The sequence below is a fragment of the Dipteris shenzhenensis genome, chromosome 26, assembly GCF_047967505.1.
Source record: "Dipteris shenzhenensis isolate YYH24624 ecotype China chromosome 26, Dip_SZ_1.0, whole genome shotgun sequence".
Classification (NCBI taxonomy): domain Eukaryota; kingdom Viridiplantae; phylum Streptophyta; class Polypodiopsida; order Gleicheniales; family Dipteridaceae; genus Dipteris; species Dipteris shenzhenensis.
Window position 1 is genome coordinate 7,826,832 of NC_141621.1, and position 22,832 is coordinate 7,849,663.

At 46.7% G+C, this 22,832-nt stretch overlaps 1 protein-coding gene across 1 annotated transcript in view; it reads left to right on the forward strand.

Moving 5' to 3' along the window:
• Positions 1-22,832, forward strand: part of LOC147884609 (Major facilitator superfamily protein) — a 121,214-nt gene that overhangs the window by 80,399 nt on the left and 17,983 nt on the right. The window contains exons 8-10 of the mRNA XM_087397397.1: positions 1,585-1,731; positions 1,817-1,890; positions 17,460-17,548. Of these exons, the coding sequence (XP_087253523.1) occupies positions 1,585-1,731; positions 1,817-1,890; positions 17,460-17,548 (310 nt within the window). The remainder of the gene's footprint in view (positions 1-1,584; positions 1,732-1,816; positions 1,891-17,459; positions 17,549-22,832) is intronic.

The following is a 22,832-nucleotide window of genomic DNA, read 5'->3' on the forward strand; positions in this document are numbered from 1 at the left end:
CTCCAAAGCTATAAGTATATCTGTTTCTGATATTTTTTCTTCCAATGCGAAGGCCTTGTCCAAGGTCCATCCTCTCATGTTCCATATTTTGATCCTAAGGGTCTCGAGTCCCTATGCATGCTTTCCTCCCCCTTTGCATTGTTCCATAATGACAGCCTTCCCATCCTTCATGTATGGATTCTTTCAATTCTTTTTTTCATTTCTCATTATCTCAAGTTCCTTTTTTAGGAGTATTGACTTCTTGTGAGATCCTCATTTATCCATATTGAGTGCCCTTTGAGATAATGCTTATGATTCAGCACTTAAGGCGGGACTGTGTGTTCTGAAAATTAACAATTATTCGCCTTGGCTTTTCCCCTTTCCTCCCCACTCTAAAGGCCTCCTACCTTTTTGTTGCTGGTATGTCCTTGTTTTTTTGGAAGACGTGGGTGAGGACCTTTCCATGTCCTCATCCTCTTTCTCTTCTACCCCCACTTCGAAGGCTGAGGGTGTTCTAACCCCACTATTCAAAGGTTGAGGGGGATTATTAGGCCTTCGTACTTATAGTCTTACAATTACCTTGCTACTAAGTATAATCCATGTTTCAACTTGAATCCAAGGCCTTGAGGACTATTGAAGGTTGAATTTAAGTGTTGCGATATGTCATGTGAATCAAACCTCTAATGACCTCCTGTTTACATCTCACCCATAACATGCCTTGAATGCTGCACATCTGCAACCCTGGATGACAGTTATGAAGTTCTTTAGATTAGTAAGCACGAATATTTTGATTGGTGGATGCATCAAAACATAGATAGATACCTTTAACTTGTTGAATCACCATTTGTTGCAACCGTGTATACACAGCTGAAGGTACACTGACATCAAAAGCTTGTATTGAACATTTCATGGTAATCTACTTCATATCAACTACCTGATTTCGTTCCTAGTGTCTAATCTGATCTCATTAGTAGCCACAATCGGGTAAACAGTTTCAAATGAGGTCAAGAGACATGACGTGGTCCAACAGGATGCTGTGGATTTTAAGAAGCCTGTCATGAGGGATACACAGAATATGCAAGAACAAAATCTTGCTGCCAAAGCTGCAGTCAGAGCCTCGAATTCCCAGGCAGGCTGTTTCTGTTTCTAGTTTTTCCAATGCGCGAGCCAAAATGTTTCCAAGGTTGGACATTTCTAGCATGTAAACATCTCATGAAACTTAATATTGACATGCCAGAGTGCATGCCCTTTTAACTTGGTCAGAAAGACAAAGTACAGTCCAGTAATATTTAGGGATGACTATGTTCAAAAATAGAAGAAATTCAACAACAATTGGGCATTCAAATGAATCTTCAAATTAATTGGTTTTGTACCTTTCATTTTGATTTAAATAAAATATCTCATTTATCATTTTTATTGGCTTGCTTAGCAGTTTTGTCCAAAAGCAGTTCAGGCTATCTTTTGTTACAAATTCACCTGTGTGTTTTGAATTCTTTGAAATACATTCAATCCATATCTCAAACCATCTTCACAGCTTCTTTGAGACTATCTCTGTAAGTGGAGTACATTCATTAATGTATTTTCGGTGGTCCTGCTCATGTGCAGCTCCAGCAATAGGAAGTGCCCTCTTTGCACTTCAGCAGTTTGCGGGAATAAATGGTGTTTTGTATTTTTCCTCCTTGACGTTCCGCAATGCAGGCATTAACAACAGTATGACTGCAAGTGCAACTGTGGCAGTTGCAAACTTTGTTGGTAGGCGCCTTTTTACTTATATGATGCACCCAGTTTGTAAGATGATATCAGTTCTAATAAAGTTGTGTAAGACATACAACTGCAGGGGCTCTGAGTGCAATGTATTTACTGGACAAGCAGGGACGGCGGAATTGTTTGATGGGAAGCTACTTGGGAATGGTGAGTTATTGTATCAATAAATGGGAGTGCTATGAAAAATTCCGCTTGGTTTTCAGACTCCATTATTACTAGTTTGTGAAAAGCCTATTAGGATGGGTAGTGTCCCTGACCAGGTTAATTTTTCTTCTCGTATCATTCTGCAATGTTGGGGAATCAAACTTCTTGTATAACATATATCACGACTCAATAATACTAAGGATATAGGAGGGACGGCCAAGTAATGTGTTATCTAATAATTATGTATATACAACCCTTGAGGTGGTTTGTAAAGCCATCTCATATGAAACTCAAAGGAAATAAAGTAGATGCCACACTCCATTACCTTGACAAAAGAAATGCCTTATCTTTGGCTTCTTTGAAGTTTCCTACATTTCCATTGGGTTTACTGCAGATGGTGTTTGTCCTCTAAATGAATCTGCAACATGATCCCTACAAATTGCAACCCAATCTTCACCAATAATATATTTGTAATGTATCAACAGGTCATCTGATAGGATGCGGTCACTATAGTGATACCTCTTAAAGGAATGGTGTGCTCCAAGAGGTTTATGTGTGCTGTATGGTCCTGAACACTTCCGAAAGTATTACGGGTGTCCTTAGGCCACTTGCATCAGGAACATGGTCTCTCCAAAGCAAATCTGTAAGAGCACCAAGGACAAGACACAAAGAAGCAGGACAAGACGAGTTTAGATCGCGGGCATGCAAAGGTGGAACGTGGACAACAATGCTCCAAGGGATTGTTGGTGGGCTCATGGCTTCCTACCTCACCTTGTAGAAAGCAACTACCGGTTTCTTCTCTCCTCATTTACGTCACAATACTCCTAACACAAAGCATTCTACACTCTCTCTCTCCAAATGGAGCTGCTTGTTGCACTCCTTGGGAGCTGCCATGTGCCCTCCCTCAACAGATGTACTAGATGGTCTTTTCCCTGTCCCCTATCGGTCTTCCGTGGACATTAATAGAGTTTCTTTCTTTCTCAAATCTCCTAGCTTGTCCCCCATTGAGTGTTCTTCTCCTCACTTGTGGTAGACATATTGTCCTCCTCCTCTCCTTCCCAATATATTATCTGACCTTCTTGGTCTCTCCTTGTCTCTCTTCATTGGTGGCATGCCTATTTCTAGTATTGGATGCTGTCCATCAATTGGCTTTATCGTATCCGGCTTCTACAGGTCCTCGCCGGTGGTGATGGGTAAGCTCATTTGCAAGCCTCAATCTACTATATTGTTGAAGTGGTGGCTGCAAAGAATCATCAGAAAGTGGTCGAACGTAGATACACCAGGGGCACTATGAACTGTGCCTGTCACGGGGAGTGAATTTCTAATTTTTTGGAATTTACGGTGACTAACCTGGCCTCAAACTGATTAAATTTGTAAAGGACACCTCAGTGCAAATAATTTCATGGACCAAGGCAAAGGAACTGAGGGTTAGAGAGGGGTAAAAATCCAATGACTTGTAGGGCAAGCAAAGGGAATTATTCTTGGCTCTAGTGCAGGACAGCAAAATTGCACTTCTCAGAGGCTACTACAAGAAATCGCAATTCATCAGGGCTGTTTCGGGAGCTGGTTTCTCAAATCGCAATTCATTTTAGTGCTGCTAGGTCATGGGCCTCAAGTTTGTGCACTCTGTAGGAGCTCCTCAGCCTGTTTTGGAATTTTGCAATTCTAGGGAGCTCTTCTAGCTAATCGCTTTCAGTTTTGCACTGACCTGGGCTGCTCTGGTGCTCTCTGGCACTCCGTTTTCAGGTTTTCTCATCTGCCAGGCCATCCAAATGCTCCCAAGGTTGGCGAATTTCTCCAAGAGGTTTTCAGATTTGGCGATTCTCCTCCAGTAGGTCTCTAGGGTTGCTTTTGCTGATTTTCATCTGCCAGGGAGCTAGAGATCTTGCCAGGAAATTTCTTTTTCCCATGATTGCTGTTTTTCCTAGGGTTTCCCGAGCTTTCCTATTGGTTGATTGCTTTGTAGGAGCTTTCCTTCTGCCTCAGAACCTTAAGATCCTTTCCCTTTGTGCAATTGGCCTTTCTGTTTGTTAGGAACAGCCAGGTGTGGTTGTTTTGCTGGCCTTTGTCTTGCTAGGACTCCATTGACGGGTGTTTAGAGCTACCAAGACAGACTGGGCTGATTTCTCTCCTTCTAGGACTCCCCTAGTGGGTATTAGAGCTGCCAAGTTAGAACCGTCAGCCAGATTCGGAAGAAGGTCTGCCATGGAAGGTTGCACTGGACTGGGATGCCTTTTTCTGTGATCGCAGAGCAGGACTGAAGTGCCTGTGAGCAAATTATTCAGTTGGCTATCTGTGGACTGATGCACTACGGTGCTATTCTTGTATTTGCATGCCTTCTGAATAAAAGATAAAGAAATACCAAAAGGGGTGTTAAGTTTAGGGCCAATCTAGTGTCCGGTGCAAGACGGGGGCAATCTAGCTCTCGGGTGTTTTGTTCTAAGTTGAATTGGTTTGCTGTGGAAAGTTCTAAGTGGCTATAAATTGAGTATTTTCTGGTTGTTATCTGTTCATTGCCCTTTGGAGATCCCGAAGGCGGGTTATAGTGCCATCTCCCTCGGTGTAGGCAAGGGTGAGGGGATGGTCTCTTGAGGAGAATCAACAGTTGGAAGAGGAAAGGCAGGGAAAGCTCGAAGGGAGGGAGACGCCTAAAAGGATGAGAGCCATGGTTATTGTTCAGAACCATGCTTACTCTTCGTATACTTCCTCACTATCCCAAAATTTAACCCACAATTCTCTTGATTCTACCTCTACCTCCAATTGGGCATTTAACCTTCTCTCTTAGCTCACTACCTCTATTGTAGAATCTGACGTACAACTTTTCAAATCTTGTAGTGCCTTCACCTACTCCACCCTCTCCTACCCTTTGATAGAAGACAAATACTCCCACCTAGCCCCTTGCTTGGCTTAAATATAGAGGTGATGACCTTCCTCTAGACATCGCCCTGCCCACCTTGTTGGTGCCGCTCAACTTGATATTGAGGGAAATTTGTTACCTCATCCTTGATACTATAAAAGATCCCACATGTAGTAAGGTAGCCGATTGGACGTAGGACTACTAAAGTGTCTCATCCAGGTGACCAAACTTGCCACAACCTATAGAGATGTCTTTGCTTGTTCCTACATGAACCTCCAAGGAGTACCCAGGGAATTGGTTGAACATTGAATTGACCTCCTCGGATAATGGCAAGCATAGAGTGTCAATTATTGAGCCCCCATGCCATCACTTGACTGGGCCATTCCCCTATTTCATTCACGTGGGACTATGGCCAATCTTGCTTTTTTGATTCAAGGATGGCTACACTATATACAGTATAGCCATCGTTTGAAATATGGCCAACCATGCCTTTACGTGAACGTTCAAGGATGGCTATGCTACATAGGACATTGTACATGTATTCATGATGTACTTGAAGTAAAGGTGTGAACCTTTGAATAATGAGGAGCTATGCTATTGGTCCTCCCATTGTCTCAAATGGAGTTAGATCCATCTAAATTCCGTATCCCATTATCTTGCTCAGTCATCAAAGTTTGACCTTTATTCCCCAGTTTTAATGCACTAACCAATCTCTTTCTCCTTGAGCCTTGACTATCATCTTTATCACTCTCAATATACTTTTCAAATTCATTTCTCCCCCTTGTGGTTGGGCATGGCATCATCAAACCTTGTAGAGCATAGTGGATTTTACTTCATATCGGTGGATATAAGGTTGGCCCTCTCAACCTTTACGCCCCCAGTATAGAGGGAAACGTGTCCTTTTGTGGAAGGAACTGCTTTCCTGGGCCCCAAAAGTAGATTCATGGATATTGGATTTGACTTCAACATGGTAGAATTGCCTCAAGACAAAAACTAGGGAAGGGAAGGTTGCATCCACTCTCTTGAGAGAGTGGCTTGGGATGCATTTCTTTTCTAGTTCAGCAGTACAGATTCTTGGACAAATGATGCTTTTCACACTTTGCCTCACTTGCTCCTATTTTTGTGGTTAAATAGGAGACATTAGATGGCCATTCATTCACAAAATGGCATATTTTATGTTGATGATTAGGCATTAGATAGGGGTGGCTTTGCTTGCATTTTCCCAAGGTTTCCACCTCGGATCACTTTTCTTTGGCTTTGATGGTTTTTGATTCTCGCGCGAGAGCCCAATATGCCAATATTAGGATTTTGGATGCTTTGTCCGTAGAGGAGGGCCTTCCTGAGGCAGTCTTACAGATTTGGGTTTCTCATATGCAAGGGAAAAAGCCCTCTCCTTCATAGTGATGTTTTATCATTCTATGGCTAGTACTATGATTTTCAGACCAGGGGTTGGCCTACAACAGTTAGCAGCCCTACAAAGGGAAGAGTAGAAGCAGCCTGCAAATGTTTGGTTTTTGGAACACATTACGATAGCAATGGCTCATCAACAGGTTCTTTTGGACCAGAGAGCGAGTATTCCTTTCATGGATGAGAGTCATGTTGGACTCAGTTGGGAGGAAGAGTCAATAAATACTTCTTCTCTACCCTTGGCATGAGAAAGAAAGAAAGTCTGTTAAAGTCGAAAGGCCCATGGGTTTATGAGACTGAGAGAAACCTGATACAATAAGCTGAAAGGGTGGAGCTACTAAGCGAGGGTACTTGACACAGAGGTCGGTCAGTTCGCTGAGATGTAGGGGCTCAGGGCAAAGGGCTAGGCCGGATTCTGATGTGATCAGGTGACCATGGATCACATACTCACACCCAAGAGTATCATAGAGGAGGCCAGGCCGGATTCTGATGTGATCAGGTGTCATAGAAGCGGCCAAAGGCACAAAGGCATAGGGTCTATTGTTGCTTTGTGGATTTTCGCAAAGCCGTTGATACAGTACCGAGAGCCCGCCTTATTGGATGACTATAGGAGTTGGGTTATGACCAGGAGATCATATGGGCTGTTATGGCACTATACGAGAGGTTTCAAGTCGAGTCCAGACAAGGGTCGGATGGATAGAGGAGGTCATAAGCACTATTGGGGTCAAACAAGGTTACCCCTTATCAGAACCTTGTTTGGCCTTTACATCAACGAGCTTGAGACTTTCTATGGAGACACTAGGAGGGGATGGGCCTCTATCGCTGGTTTCTTGCTTGATCCTGTTATATGCAGTTGACGTAGTGCTATGTAGGCCTCTAAGGACACCTAGATGTGCTACAGGCATTTTGTGACTCACACGATTTGAGGGTCAACCTTGGTAAGACCAAGGTTATGATCTTCAATACATCCCAAGCAGTCATGCGTTGAGGGCGGTTCACATTTGATGGATCACTGGTTGAGATTGTCTCATCATACACATGCTTGGGAGTTCTCTTCTTTGGCCCTATTTTCATGATGCGACCGGCGATGCAAGCCGTTTGAGCAAAGAATATGCTTCACTAGCCCGACTGGAGAGACAATACGTCCACTCACACTTTTAGAACCTTCGGATCAAGATTCGACATGTAGGCATGTATGGCATCCCTTGTGGGGGTCCAGATCTCTCAGATGCAGGCTGGGATAGGGCAGAGAGGCTCCAGGCTCTCTTGTTATCACGGATGATCTGCAGCAAGCCATTAGTTTCCCACCAGGTCATTCAAGCTGAGTTTGGATCCTCCTCTATGTCCCTAGCAGGTTATCACATTTTTATACCACGTTAGTGAGTATGTCTCTTGTACCTCAGGACGACGTAGTCTTGTCTCTTGTACCTCAGGACGACGTAGACTACGGTGGCTAGCAATATCCTCCTCTATGGCCCTAGCAACTCAGGGTGATCAGAGATGCTGGTATCCGCACACATGCAAGTGGTTTGAGACTGGGCTCCACATAGACATATTGCTCCCCTTTTAGTACATCATTGAAACTCCATCTATCCCACTCAGATATCACGAGGTCAATCGGGTCATCCAAGAGGACCTTCTACAGCTACACACATTTAGTACCTAGTGGGCACCAAGTGAGCTCCCAGTGTGCTTGCATATCTCTGACGAGGCCTTCATTGATCTACCAAGGTATACTCAGATCTACCTTCCACATTCACTGAGGATCTCCATTGGACAATTGCGTCTTTGGTCACATTGACTCCGCATTGAGAGTGTACCAGTAGAGGGGGTACATAGGGAGAGCCACATCTGCATCTTGTGTAATCAACAGGAGATCGAGTCAGAGGAGTACTGTGGCATTGGATTGATGTAGGGAACCATGAGAAGAGCCTCCCTTTCTCTAGCTACATGGTTAGCAATGTCAAGAGGTTTCAGCTTAGCCTTAGGGGGTGGAAGCCCACCATAGCTCCTTACTAGGAGAGTTTTCCAATTTCTACAATCTTGCAAAGACAATTTAGGAGAAGGCTCTGAAGTCCCCCAAGTATAGAAAAACACTATTTTCTTTTGGCTTTCTATTCATGGAGGGACTGCATTGAGCTTGTGAAGGTCGAAGTTTGGATCAGCCCCTGCTTGCCCTCGTTGCCTTTCTGTTGAGGAGTCCATTCAACATTGTTTATGGGATTGTAGACAAGCAAAGTTAATCTAGAAGGGGACTGCTGCACTTTTTTCAGTACTTTTGTTCCCAGTTCCCTCCCCCTTCTTCATGACTTTAGGCTCGGTGGCTTGGCTCTCTCTTTCTAGGCCTCAAACTTTTTATGAGATGCATATCTTCTCTTGGGCTCTTTTGGTTTGATGACACTTAGTTGAGATCCCGATGCACAAAGGCACTTGATGGCTTCCAGGTCCATCTCACACTTGGCTAGACATTGTATACACTAGCCATTTGGTTGAGCATGGAGGGGTCTTCCCATGCATCCTCTACCAAGAAGATGATCTTCCTTATGGAGTGGATAGGCTCCCCTTTTTTCTTGAAGTCCACCATAGGTTTAAGGTGGCACTTTCAGCCTCAACCATGGAGCTTTACTGGCTCTACTTGATCACCAGTTTTTTGACCCATTGAGGGTATTTTGTTTTTTATGCTATGCATGATGTACTCTTTCCATGAGCATTCGCTCTCAGGGCTTTTTTCCCACATAATAGAAGTCTTTTCATTTAAAGAAATAAATAATCTCACACTAAGGAAATCCAAAGGTCCAAAGGTAAAGCTAAGGATCAGGACTTAGAGTCAAACTCATCTTCCTAGTTAGGTAGTTAGGCAATGTTATCAAGGACCCACATAGTTCGATATGCAACTTCTCTATTATGAACAGAAGGCTCACATCACAATGTGTCACCAAGGCTGGCATTCTTTAATGTGCAACTCTGTCAGATTGTGTAGAAAACCCGCAACATGGCTCAAATCATGACATCTGACCACAAACAAACTTTGTAGGCTGGCCAAAAGGCTCACGTTCGGGAAAAAGGGAGCTCAATTTGGGGCCCTGAGAGAAATTCACAATTTCTTCATTTTTCTTTCCTCTAAAACACTAAAATACGACATAACTCCACTGATGCACAGTGCAGAATCCTGATGCACAGTGCAGAATTTGGTACATATGACATCACCGGCACGTTTGGAGTGGGCCAAAACCCTTGGAACGACATTTCCTCGGCCAACCTGTCAAATCGCTTTCTTTAGTACACTTTTTGCGGGGCCTTTTTTACCTTTTCCGGGCCTCCAGGTGCCCATTTTCAGTGTTTCAAATGTCGGTCTAGGGGTTTCGGCCTGCTCCAGATACGTCGGTGATGTCAGAAGTACCGAATTCTACACCGTGCCTTAGATCTAATAAAGTAGCTCAAGTATCCTCATTGAATGCAAACTTGACAATATTTATTTTATCTTCCTTTTTTGTATTTTTTCAACGTTACGTTGGCCCTCCTTTGATTGGTGGAGGGCTATTTCCCTTTCAGGCTAAAAGGCCCCAAAATGAGTTTCCTTTTTCCCTAATGAGGGAGGCAACGTTAGCAAGCACCGACACCATTCAATGTGCAACTTCTCCAATCTGAGCAAAAGGCTCAAGTCAGGAAATGTTACCAAGGACTTGCAGTCTTTGATGTGCAACTCCGTCAGATTGAGTGGCAAACCCGCAACACTGCTCAAATCATGACATCTGACCACAAGTAGAGTTTGTAGTCTAGCCAAAAGTCTCAAGTGACAGGCAATGTTACCAAGGACCGACAACATTCAATGCACAATGTCTCCAGTCTGACCAAAAGGCTCAAGTCAGGGAATGTTACCAAGGACTCGCACTTTTCGGTTTGCTGCTCCTTGTAGCACTACTCAAATAATGACATCTGACCACAAGTAGAGTTTGTAGTCTAGCTAAAAGGCTCAAGTCAGACAGTCTTTGATGTGCAACTCTATCAGATTGGGTGGCAAACCTGCAGCACTACTCAAACCATGACATCCGATCACAAGTATAGTCCGTAGTCCGACCAAAAGACTCAAGTCAAGCAATGCTATCAAGGACATACACCTGTCTACGCGCAACTTCTTCAGATTGGGTGGCAAACCCCTAGCACTGATCAAATTTTCACACTCTATAGTTAAAGTCTCTAGTCTGACCAAAGAGCTCAAATCAAGTAACATTTCCATGGAGCTAGGCCGTTGGAGGAGTTTCAAATTTGGGAGCTCACCTACACCAGTTATGAATTCATTACACTACTCCAAGCGTAGATCCTCTAGTCCTACCCAAAGCTTCAAGTGGGGTTCTAGTAATTGCTAAACCTCAAGCCCCGGGATGACCAAAGCCTTTAGGTTGGGTGCAAAACTTGAATCAATCTTCGATGCAGAGCCTCTTCAAGCGTATGGGAACTCAATAATTCATTGATCATGAGACGGGCTAGTGTCAGCTCCGATTCAAAGGCATTGACTATAAGAGCCACGGTCTTGAAACTTGTCAAGGTCAGAATTATTTCACAAGATTCGAGTTCTGGATGTAAAAACTCTCTCCATAACAGCATTTTTTCTGGGGATATACACCCTTTGATTTTCAACTTCAATTCTTGCCTACACCTTCAACAAATTTCAAGGCACCACAAGCCATCAACCATAGACACTCTAAAGAATCTAGAGAGGCCGACCCTTCCAAAGAGATGCATCGCTCGAACTCCACCTCCTTCAAGTTGGGTAGTTGCCCTCTTATGGCGGTGACCTGCTGACAATTCCTCACAGGTAGAATCTCTAGTCCAAGCATAGGCCACAAATCAATCCATGCTTTCAAGGACATGCACCGCTCAAACTCCACCTCTTTAGATTGAAGGCAGTAATGGTTGCCAAGGATCACTAGATAGCACCAACTTCCTACTAGTATGACAGTCTCCCCCCATGGGTCATAGCTAGATTGCATGTGGGCGGGAGTGCGGCTGATAACGGCCTCGATCATTTGAACGTCTGGCAAGCAAAGCAACATTGTGGAGCTATGGACCAGTGAGTTTGGAGTTCATTGCTTGATGTCGTAGAGACTATGGACATGGCGTGTACATGAGTTTGTTGTTTGAGGTTCCTCTACGTGATGTGTTCACAAGAGGATATCGATTGTTGTGGGTCCCACAGTTCATTATACCCCATTGGAAACTTATTTCAGGAAAGCACAGCTGAGGAGATCTCATTTGTTGTTCATGGTAGCATTATGGTTCGAGGACATCTCATTTGGTTCTCTCTCGGAGGTGAATCGAGTACGCACTCTACAGGATGGTCCATGGTTTTTTTTTTTTGCAAAAGTAGTGCTAGTTATATTGCTTGAAAACGAGAGTACAAGAAGGCCTAAAGGCCAACGGACTGTAATCACAAAACGGATACAGCCCGGGGTAACAAAAATAATTACAAGCCTCTCAGGGCAAAATCATCGGAGTGTGGACAAACAGCCACGGTGGGGGCGAGTAATGCCACTGAAGACTCTGAGCAGAGTGCTGGAAGAAAAGCTCTTGATGGTCCCAGTCGCGAAGGAAACGCCGTCTCTTCTCCTTCCCTACCCGGGAGTCCCCCTGACTCTGAGCGTGTGAATGATCGTGCTCCAGATGTCCGCAAGGGTCTAGGTAGCAGAAGCCGCCTGATCTCCTAGGGTCTGCGCGCATCTGGAAGTCCAAATATGCCAGCCTACAATACTCCCAATGATCTCCCAAACTGGGTGCCGACTCATGGCTCATGCATCTGTCTCTGTCAGATGCCAAGGGAAGCTTCCCATGTATGCCCTGGTGGCCTGCGTGATGAAGAAAACTAGATCCTATCGAGAGAACTCGTAAGCCAAGTGATGTCCCACCTCGGTGCTGCACCAGCAAAAGGCTCCCCAAGTGACCGGTCCTAGCTCGGGTGTAGCCCTCGCTAAGATCCCCATGGCTCCCTTCCACACTGTCTGAGCATGAGAACAGCTCCAAAGGTAGTGCTTCAGGGATTCCTCCTCCTGAAAACACATCTGGCAGTGCCCCTCCTGCCCCATTTGCCTTAGCCAGCTCCCGATTGGTAGCCCCTTATGGACTACCATCCAAAGAAAGTAAGAGATCTTCCTCGGCCGCTAGCTTGCCGAGTCTTCCAGAATGTACGAAGAAAGATGAGAGATATCCCTTGGGCATACCAGCTATGTGCCTGGGTGGGTAGCCTGCGCTTAAGAGCCCCAAGAGCACGCCTACCGGTACGCGCACTATATGAGAAGAAGGGGGTAGGGTTCTCTGAGGCCTCCAGTGGTGGCCAACGCCACTCCCCTGGGTCCCACTCCACCTCTGTCAAGGAGCGGCCCTCCCAAATCCAGAGTCTCTAATCCTGGGCCTGCACAACCAGGGGGTCCATATGCCACACTTTCCCTTGCAACCCTATAATGCGAAGGCGCTGCCAGGGAAGCTGGGGGTCGATCACAGCCTCTCTGCTTTGGAGGCGGCTACCATCGGCGACGGAGAAGAAATGAATCGAGGAGTCCGAGAGAAGGCGTGCAACCACCAAAGGAATGCCACGTGGTGTGAATTGCCCTAGCCACCTCTCATCTCCTGGGAGGAACTGTCTGGTGACTGTGGGTATCCTCCAACCTGCAAGAATGGCAGCATCAATCTCCGCTCGCCGAGCGTGGATCCCTCGTGCCGTACCTACTGCTGCTGCCAGCTCGTTTGGGCCCAACTGGCTATAGACGTCCCTCCAAACCCGGAGCGAGCACGTAGGCCCACGCGCCTAGAGCGCCCATGGGATATGGGACCTCTCTCCAAGTTGGCAATCTGTATCATATGTCACCTGGCTGCTCCAAATCAGGGGCTGTCTGTCTATCTCCTCTCGGCAGCTCGGGGGGACCTGGGAGAGGCTGTGCCACAGCTTCCTCTAGACCGAGAAGAGACTGCGGAGGAAGGGGGAGCGGGGTTGAGTCAGCGGGGCTGAAGTGAAAATCCACCAGATAGAAGGCTGCCAATCACCCCCTCTCTGGGGGATACACGCGCTGAGACCATGTTGAAGCAAGAGCTTCCACGTCTGCCCTCCTGGGGTCAGACCGCGGATGACTAACTTGCCAAGTAATGCTTGACTGTGAATGTTATGGATCTATGATGCCAAGACCACCCTCTGTCTGGGGGAGAATGACCCTCTGCCAGGCGACCCGAGCTCTAGTGGTGGCGGAACCGTCTGAGCTAGACCACATAAAGTTCCACACCAGTCTCCTCAGCTGGGCTACGCATGATCTCGAGAAGCACCAGCAGGATGCCACATACCAAGCGGTGGCTAGAAGGACCTGATTGACCACAAGGGCCCTGCCTGCCAGAGATAGCCGAGCCGTGCTCCAGAAGGCTAGCTTCCATCGTATGGAAGCTAGGACCGGTAGGAACTGCTGAGCCGGCGTCATATCCAGCCCTACCTAGAATCCCAGGTAGCGTGTCGTATGTCCTCTAGGGATCCAGCGAAACCCCAGGAAAATACCCCACTGTGAGCTGGCTCCCAGATCCGTAAGAAAACCAACTGACTTATGCCAGTTGATTTTCGCCCTAGCGGCTTGGGAGAAAACCTCTAGAGACAGTCTCACTCACTCCAGTGACTCAATATCATCCTACACATACAAGGCCGTGTCATCTGCATACTCGGAGTCCAAAAGTTCTGCATCATCCATGATAGGAATTTGCATCCCTCGAAGACCGGTGGTACGGGCTCGTAGGAAGTGAGCCATGGCCTCCGCAAAAAAGAGGAAGAGGTAGGGCGCAAGCAAGCAGCCCTGACGTACCGAGCGCTCGAGGGTGAATCTCTCCCCCATCCTGCCACTGATGATAACCCGACTAGAGGCCGATCTGTAGAGGCTAGCAATACCTCTAATCCACTCGTTCGGGAAACCGAACCGAGAAAGTGTGCCCTCCAAGAAGGACCAGTCTACCCTGTCATACGCCTTCTCAAAGTCAAGAAGGAGTATGGCTAGGTGCTGGCCACTATGCTGGGCCCACTCTATCACCTTTGAGAACGTGAAGATGTTGTCCAAAATGCTGCGATCTTGGACAAAGCCAGTCTGGGTGTCATGGATCAAGTCATGTAGCAGGGACGGATGCGGCTACTGATCATCTTGGCGAGGATTTTATAGGCAGTCGGAAGGAGGGTGATAGGGTGCCACTGTCTGATCTCCTGACGGTCCCCCCCTTTGGGGACGAGGCAAATCAAGCCTATTGCAAGGCTCTCTGGCATCTGTCCGCTGGAAAAGATATGCTCGAAGGCTGCGAGCAGGGGCTGGTGGATCTGCTCCCAAAAGGTGGTGAAGAAAGCTCTAGAGAGCCCATCCTCACCTGGGCATTTCTGCCCATCAATATCTCACAGCATCCTGCATCTCTGACACGGTGAACGGGGCGAGAAGGGCTTCACTCATGCTAGGTTGCCTGAGCGTCGGTGTATATCTCCACACCTCCTCCCTGCAATGGCGGGCATGAGGGTCTGGGGGCTCCTGCTGGAACAGGGATCTATAGAAATCTGTCGCCAAGTCCTTGACCTCGTCTGGATCTGTCCTGACACTACCATCTTGCGCCCTAAGAGAGCAGAGCTGCTCCCCTGCTGACCTCTGGCTATGAGTCCTGAAGAACTCTCTGCACATCCTGTCGCCTTTCCTAGCCCAAAAGGACTTGGAAGTGTGGAACGAGAACTCTGAGCGTCTCTAGGTGATCTCCTCTAACATGGCTCGGGCTCTAACCTCCTGTCGTCTAAGCTCCTCGGAGCCTGGAGAAGACTGCTGCATCGGCTGTATCGAGGCAAGGTCTCGTCTGAGGCCCCTCTCCTTCGCCCACCACTGCTGCCTAACCAAAGTCGCCTCCTGCTGACAGATGAGACTAGACTCGGCAAGAACCTGAGCTACCTGAGCTGCCATATCCCCCATGGGGTCCCAATCCTACTCCCACAGGTCCACTATCCTGCTGGCGAACCTCTGCTCTGGAGTAGATGGAGTCTGGGATCCGGCACATGCGGGGAGGTAAGGAATGAGAGGCTGAGTCCAGGACTAGGATGACTGGGGCATGTTCAGAAAGGGTTGTCCCTTTAACCACCCCTGACTCTCCACCTCTGCCTATCGCCTAATCACTGACATAGAAACGGTCCAACCGCTCCAGAAGTCTGCCTCCCTCCCTCCTGTAACCCCACGCCTAGGGAAGACTGTGTTCCGAACATGACCTTTGCTACAAACACCTCTGTCCAGGCTGCTGCAATCGCTCCTCAGTTTGCCAAATCACTGCAGATGAGAAGTCACAATGCAATTACTGTGTCAGCCCAGCCCGCTCTTAGTCCCTAATCAATAATGACAAATGATACCATGTGAGAGTTGTGCATGTGCAAAAGCATGTGAGAGAGAGAGAAAGAAAGGTAGACACCAGAGATAGGCAATAGCAATTGTATTCAGATCTGGGGATACAACCACAGCCAAGGGGGTGGGTCAAAGAGAGAGAATGCTCCAAGGAGAATAGAATAGAATAGAATGTTGTATTATTGTCCTCTAGGGGCCGAAAAAACAACCCATGGGACCTCATTTGATCAGAGAAGATACAAAAAAGGAAGTCTCTGTCCTCCAAAGAGGAAGGGGTGATAGAGTAACACAGTATCACTGCTTTATAGCCTACGACATCGTGCATTGTTCTCTGTGCTTAAGAATCCTACCAATATATGTGCCCAAGATAGGAGGATGTACATGCGTGAGTAGGCTCACAAGATTTGAGTGCCTCTCTACGACATTCCGAAAATCTTTCCTTATGTGGGCATACTGTGGGCATGTCAATAAAACATGTGCTTCTGTCTCCACGTCCTGCAAATCACACATTTGGCAAATTCGTCGATCTCTTGAAGTATCTCCCCAGGCTCCTCTCTCCACCTCTAGCATCTGAGAACGGGTACGCATACTTGCAATATTACGCCTGACATTAATAGGTATGGGCATGCTTATGTATCTTTGAACATTGTCCTTTGCGTGAGACGAAGAGTGGAGAAGGGGGAGACCTTTTATAGGCCCAACCAAAAAATATTTATATCCTATCATTCCCTCCCCTCCTACACCAATCTCCTTTGAGAATACATACTAGATATATTACAGCCTATAAGCATTGCAGGAGCCAATCTTTCAGCTACAATAGGAGATTAGAGAACTCGAGCTTTGACTTGCAACAATGGAGAAGAAAATCCACGAGATCAATAGTATGGGCAAACAAGAACTCCAAGAGGTAATGCAAAAATCCACAGCTTCTTTCTATTGCTCAATAAATGATCAACAATCAGATGAAGTCCATGAAAGAAGAGATAATAGGAGAACTGGATAATAAGCTTAATAAAGTCAACCTTTATGACGAGATCACGAAACAAAGCAAGATCTTGCAATTGGGGGATTGTCAAATGGATGGTAAAACGAAGAAGGTTATACAAAGAAAGGGGGATGATCTCCATATGTCAAGATAAGCTTGCCAAACCATCATCCTCATTACCTCAGGTTGAAGAATGATTGGGATATGATTTGGAGCTTGACTCTAGCTCATTAGTTAGTTAGCATAGCCCGAATCCTTGCATGCAATACTTTCATAACCATTCAGGGAACCTCATTTATGCACTATGAGAGATATGTGGTTGTTACTTGGGTAATATTATGGTTATTGAGGGCTGATGATCAACAGTTATAATCTTGTCATGTAAGCAGCTTGCAGTGAAATCTGTGTCATGAAGGACAGCTTCATCACCCCTATCTCAAAAGAGAAATCTTAGTGCAAGGTGAAAAATGAGATGCGTGTATTGCGCAAGCAGCAGCCCCTATGGATGTGTAGTCCAATGTGAAAGGAAAAGTGAGAACTAATTGGGCTTTGTGGTTGATCTGAGAAATGTTTTAGGCTGGGAAATTATCATGTGTAAGGCAAATCTCGATATATGGAGGAGAGGATGCTCCTTTGTGTACGTAGTATTTTTTTCATAGGAAATGATCAGGTGATTTGTTTTAGTGAGATACTTTTAGCTCACTCCTTTATTTCTTCTTCTTGTAGTCGATCAGGCCATCATTGTAAAATCTGGAGTTCTTGTGTGGGACATGTTCTCTATTTGGTTGTCATGATATCAAAAGATTCCCACAAAGTGAAGTTCTTTAGCTAATTTTATTTTAAAACATCGGGAGACCTAATGTCTCCCTGTTACAATCTTTTTAATTGATAGAAAATGAGGAATTAATACTCTCCAACATTTTATTTGTCTTTTGAGATCATGCAGGCAGTTTCAATGGCAATTTTAGTTTTCTCACTCGAAGGCCTGGTGGACGAGCCAACTTCTCATGCTCTATCTATTGTAGGAACATTGATGTAAGTGTAGTGGATGTTCTTTCACTCTGTTTAAGTTTGCAGCAAGATTACTCTTTCAGAAGCTCTAGCTCCTCTGCCCCCACCTCTTGCTTTGGAGTTCCACCATGTTGAGCCCATGTGATGAAATTTTTCTAAAAATTATATTATTAACTTTCTCCTTTCAGAAATACATATTTAGCTATTTGAATTTGAAATCATTTTTCTTTTGGTTTTATTTTATATGTTTGGATTCAGTTTTGTTTTTACCATTTGCTGTGATGTCTGTAATTTCTCTCTGTCCATACAAAACCTGGCACCTCCTCTATGCTAAGCTTGAGATTTGCGGTGTTACTGTTAGTTGGGCGATGGACTGAAAGAGACATCTAAGAACATTTCAACAAATTTTGGGCACAATCAGAAAATTGTATAATCTAGAAAGGAGTATACCAAAGGGAGCCAAGTATGATAATTATCCAACATGGTATCAGCTATACCAAATGGATGGATTTCACCTTCCCAACACTTGCGTGCAACATGTGGAACGTGGATAACAGAGCCGAGCTTCTTCAACCTGTGTGCTGCCCCCCCCCCCCGCCCCCGGGCCCTTGATCCTCTCCTCCGCCTCTAGCGGGGCTAGTGCATGGCACCGTGAGCACCTACCAGCCTCTGTATGGCTCGCGACCCCCCCCCCCCCCCCCGGCTCTTGTTTCGATCAACCTGCGACCTCCAAGCTGTACAACCCATGTACCATCCCCTTTGCTCTAGGCACAACTCTAGTGCTTAGCCCACCGTTCGGGCAGGGCGAACTCCTATGACAGCAAGGTGAGGGGGCGTCACTAGACGACCCCCCCTTCTCCTTGCGTGGCTTTTCTTCAGCAGCCTGGTAGCCTCTACCCTTCTGGGATCCCCACCTCCTGCTTCGAGCAAGTGTGATTAGGCGGCTCATTGGACATCAAGTCAATATTACACAGCAAGCCCTCGGTCTTTTGGGCTGGCATTGAGTGACCAGCCAGCCTAGACATCTCTTTTGGTGGTCTCATAAGCTACCCTCAAGGGCTGGCAACAATTTTGGAAGTACTTCAGGGCTGCTCCTTCACTTGAGCATATCCTTTCCCCACCACTGAATTACGGACAAGCCATCACATCTCACAAAGATTCAGCACGTACTTCCCCTAAAGCATGGGTGGGCGGGCTCTTGGCGGTTGTCCTCTCTCTCGTGGGAACTTCTTTCTTGCTCTTTCTAGGAACGTGCTCTAGCCTCCTATCCAAAGCCCTTTCTTTTCTCCTTCCTTCCTCTAGTTGACCGCCTTTTCTCGTAGTGGATGGTGCAGTTCTTTGCTTTTCTCTAGTGATTGGGACTCTTGGTGGCTACCCTCGGTCTAGCCAGAGGAGCTCCATGGCAGCACCCTCGACTCCCCTAGCCGTCAAAGTTCTCCTATCACCAGCTGATAAGCAACATGTATAGCAAGGAGTGAATCTACTTCAGGACAGGGCAGTTGTTGGCAGGATAGTTGGCCTTACTCCCTCAAGGAGACATATCAAGGACTAGATTCAGGCCATCTTGGCATCAGATCGTGACCACATCCAAGCGGTCACCATCTACGGATGAGGCATGTTTCTCCTCCAACTTGGCTCCCCGGATACTACTTTAGCTCTCGCAGAGAGGAGTCCTATTCTCCTAGGCCCACATTTGGTGTACCTTATCCCTTGGTACCACGGATTTACGGTGGAGGACATGGATTCGACTCACCATGTTCCCCGTTTTCCAATGACGGAGGGAGTATAGGGCCGTCTGATAGAACAGTTCTAGAGTACCCTTCGGAGTCCGTAGTGTCTGTAGTGGCAGATGATGTCTCTAGTTGGTTATAAAGAGCCTAGAAGCCCTCCCAGAGGTGATTCTCTTGGAGACTCTTGAGGGAGGTACACTTCGTCAGAGACTAGAGGTCTTCGGATTACAAGGCCTGTGTTTGAGATGTACACAGAAGGGCATCTAGCCCATGATTGTATGAGAGGCTTGAGCAGCACCCCCCCCCCTCACGCATGAGACATAGGGACAACATAGAGACGCTTGGGAGGATGGGACCCAGTGGCCACCCAAGAAGACAACAACAGTCTCAGCGACAACATCAAGGGTACCCAAACGCCCTGGGTTGAGCCTTTTGAGGGAAGGTGGACCAAGGTGGGAAGCGGAGTAAGTGGGCTAGAAAGGACCAACGACAACGTGCCAATTGTAAGAGGCGAGCAAAGGCAGTCGAGCTGTCACAAGGAGATCAGGTTGGCAAGCCCCTAGGTAGGTGGACCACGACCTTCGGAGAGAGGGCCCTAGACTTCAGGCCATTCTGCAGGCCCCGTTGGGGTCAAGGCTTCATGCTCATAGGATCCTCCGCACAAGTAGGAGCAGACACCAGAGGTTTCCGGAGCATCAGTGACCTCAGCCCCTCTAACTCTCCCTCCCTTGAGCTCGAACGAGGAGACCCAGAGGCCTTAGGTGCCCCTGCTACCGCACAGCACCCTTGACTTTGACAACAACAGATCCCTCATAGCCCCCCCCTCCCCCCTTGCTCCCTCCAGTCCCCTCACCCTTGCCCCCCTCAAACCCGCCTACCCCCTCTCCGCCTCACTCGTGGCTTCTCCCTGCCTCCCCCTCCACCTGCTCCGATGCCGTGATTACCCTCACCCCCTGCCCCCCGCCCCATCCCCCCAGATAACAGTAGACTTTCCTGGGGCCTCTTTCTCATGCACCCCTCTCAGATCTGTTGTGGACCCTTCGTCCTTGAGCAAGGGCAAGACAAAGGCCACCTCGTCGACCTCTCTGCACAACAGCAGGTTAGTTCCCCTGGCACGTAGGACACTTGTTCTTCACAGGCCTCTGGGGAAGGGGAGTAGATGCCAAGCCCTTAGGTCACCGCAGATGTCCACTTTCTTCTGCTTCAAGTCCTCCAAAAGATCATAAGCGAGCTGATCTCGACCTAAGTCATAATCCTCCATCTGAATCTTTCGTATGGTCTTCTTCTTCCTAATGCTAGGTTCCGCTTCCTCTGGGACTTTTGTCCCCTTCTTAGCATGGGTCTCCCTTTCTCCTTGTGGCTCTCGAGCCCTCTTGTTGGTCATCACTTCTACCTCATCATCAGATGTGCTGATTCCAATCACACTTACATTACTTCCTTCGGCAGGTCTCCGATCTAGCTCATGTCTAGCTAGCTCTCCATCTCTACGACCTTCAGCACCCCTTCCATCCGCTCCTCTAGCTGTCACTGATTGAAAATAGGATACATCTCCCCACCTGCTCGTCGTGGATGAGGACGATCTAGAGCTATGTGTCCCCTCTAATGGCAATTGAAACAAGTTGCTACCGCTTGCCACTGGTTCCTTGGTCCTCTGCCACGTCTCGGGTTTGGAGCATGCTCTCTTTGTTGCAACAATGCCAATGACATATTTGTAACCTTGTGTGCCGACAATCGGATATCCTCATGCCAAAGAGTTCGAGAATCCGCCTGTTGCACAGGAACTACAGGAACAGGAGGAGGTGGGATAGGTTTTAGACTTAAACAGTTGAGGGATTGGTGTCAGTAGAGGCTCTCTCTCCCATTGTAGATGTCATGGACAAAGGACCTCCCACCAATTGGATCTTTCGATATTTCTCCTTGGCAATCCGCACTGCTGCTACATAGGTGTCTGGATCCATGATTTCCACCTTCTATTTCAACGTTGAAATCAACAAAGAAATGAACTTTTTTTTCTTAAAGAAATCTGCTGGTACTTGACCGGTTTGGGTTTGCATACCTCTCTCACTGCTAGCCACTTCTCTTCAAACCGCGTAACAAACTGAGCAACATCCTCTTGTTCTCTTTAATGTGCATGCGCCATCATCGGCCACAACTTTTCTACTGTCTTCCTTCGTCCATACTGTTGCAAAAACACTCGAATCGCTAGAACCCAAGTATTCTTCTCTGCAATCGGAGTCCCGTCCCACCATAGGCGAGTTGGTCCTGCAAGCAGCATATCAAGCATCTGCAGTCGATCAGCATCTGTATCTCTCCCTCTATCGTAGGCCATCCAATTGATACGTTGGATGAGTCTTATTGCATATTCCCCTTCAAAGCCCTCAAAACGGTTCGTAACTCATTGCTCCGGTTGACCTTGAGTGTACTGGGGACGAGTACCGCTCCCTCAATACGTCCAACAACAGTGTCTTGGACAGCTCTCAATGAAAGCACCACTCTAGGAAAAGATAGATGAGCGCACACTCGGCTTGGCACCACACCGCCAACACAGCCAGCTCACACGACACTCACAACTACCACAATCACCAAAGGTTGCAACACCACAGCTTCTCTACGCGAATTCTTCTCAAGAAACAAAACCCGGGAACGCAAGAAATCAACCACCGCTCAAAGACAATCTTGCGACGAATAGACAATAGAGAAAGAGATGCAAAGGACGAGGAAGAACCAATATATCAGAGGTATAGCGACAAACAGAAGATGCTCTGCTCACCACTACTCCTCAGGCAACACCACCTTGTTGGAGTTTACAAAAAGAGCAGTACAAGAAAATTCGACATGCTTCCTGCACAGCTTCTGTCTACGAATTAGACCATAACTTTTTGCCACGAGCTCGGATTGAGACGAAGTAAAAACGAAAAGTGTAGCTCTCAATCTGATCTTCAACTCTTTAGATCAACTCGCTTTCTCTAAGAAGAGAGCCAGCACCTCTCACAATCGAAAAGACAAAAAAGATGATTGTTTTAAACTGAGCGCTCTTTATAGCTGAAATTGAACTTGCTTTTTGGCATCCAAAGAAGGCGAACTCCACAAAGATAAAGATTGGGCTATTGTTGGCTGGGTTCTAGCACCTTCTTCATGATTGAAATAGCTTCCTGGTTTCAAACCAAGTGTCTCTATCTTTTTAGTCAAAAATCATGCCTTTTTGTTCAAGCAAGGGTGAGGCACCCAATTCCCTTGTTTTTAGGCCTTGGTCCGTGCCTTTTTCATGCTTTGCATTAAAAATAGTGCTCCCTATCTAGTCCCTAGCCCTTAGGTGCTACACATGGATGTCATATATAGCCAATGAGCATCCACAATTATCTTGCAAGCGCTTGTGAAAATCATCCACCAATGGCATACAATAAGATATTTGGGGTTGCGATGCATGTGACATTCCCTCTTGCTAAACTTGTGGATAACTCAAATTGTTCCGTAGTGGCTTGTGACTTTGGGAAATGGGAATGGACCTCTGTAGCTCGTTCTTGATTCATCCTTGCTAGGCTAGGGGCCACAGCATACGATAAGATATTTGGGGTCAG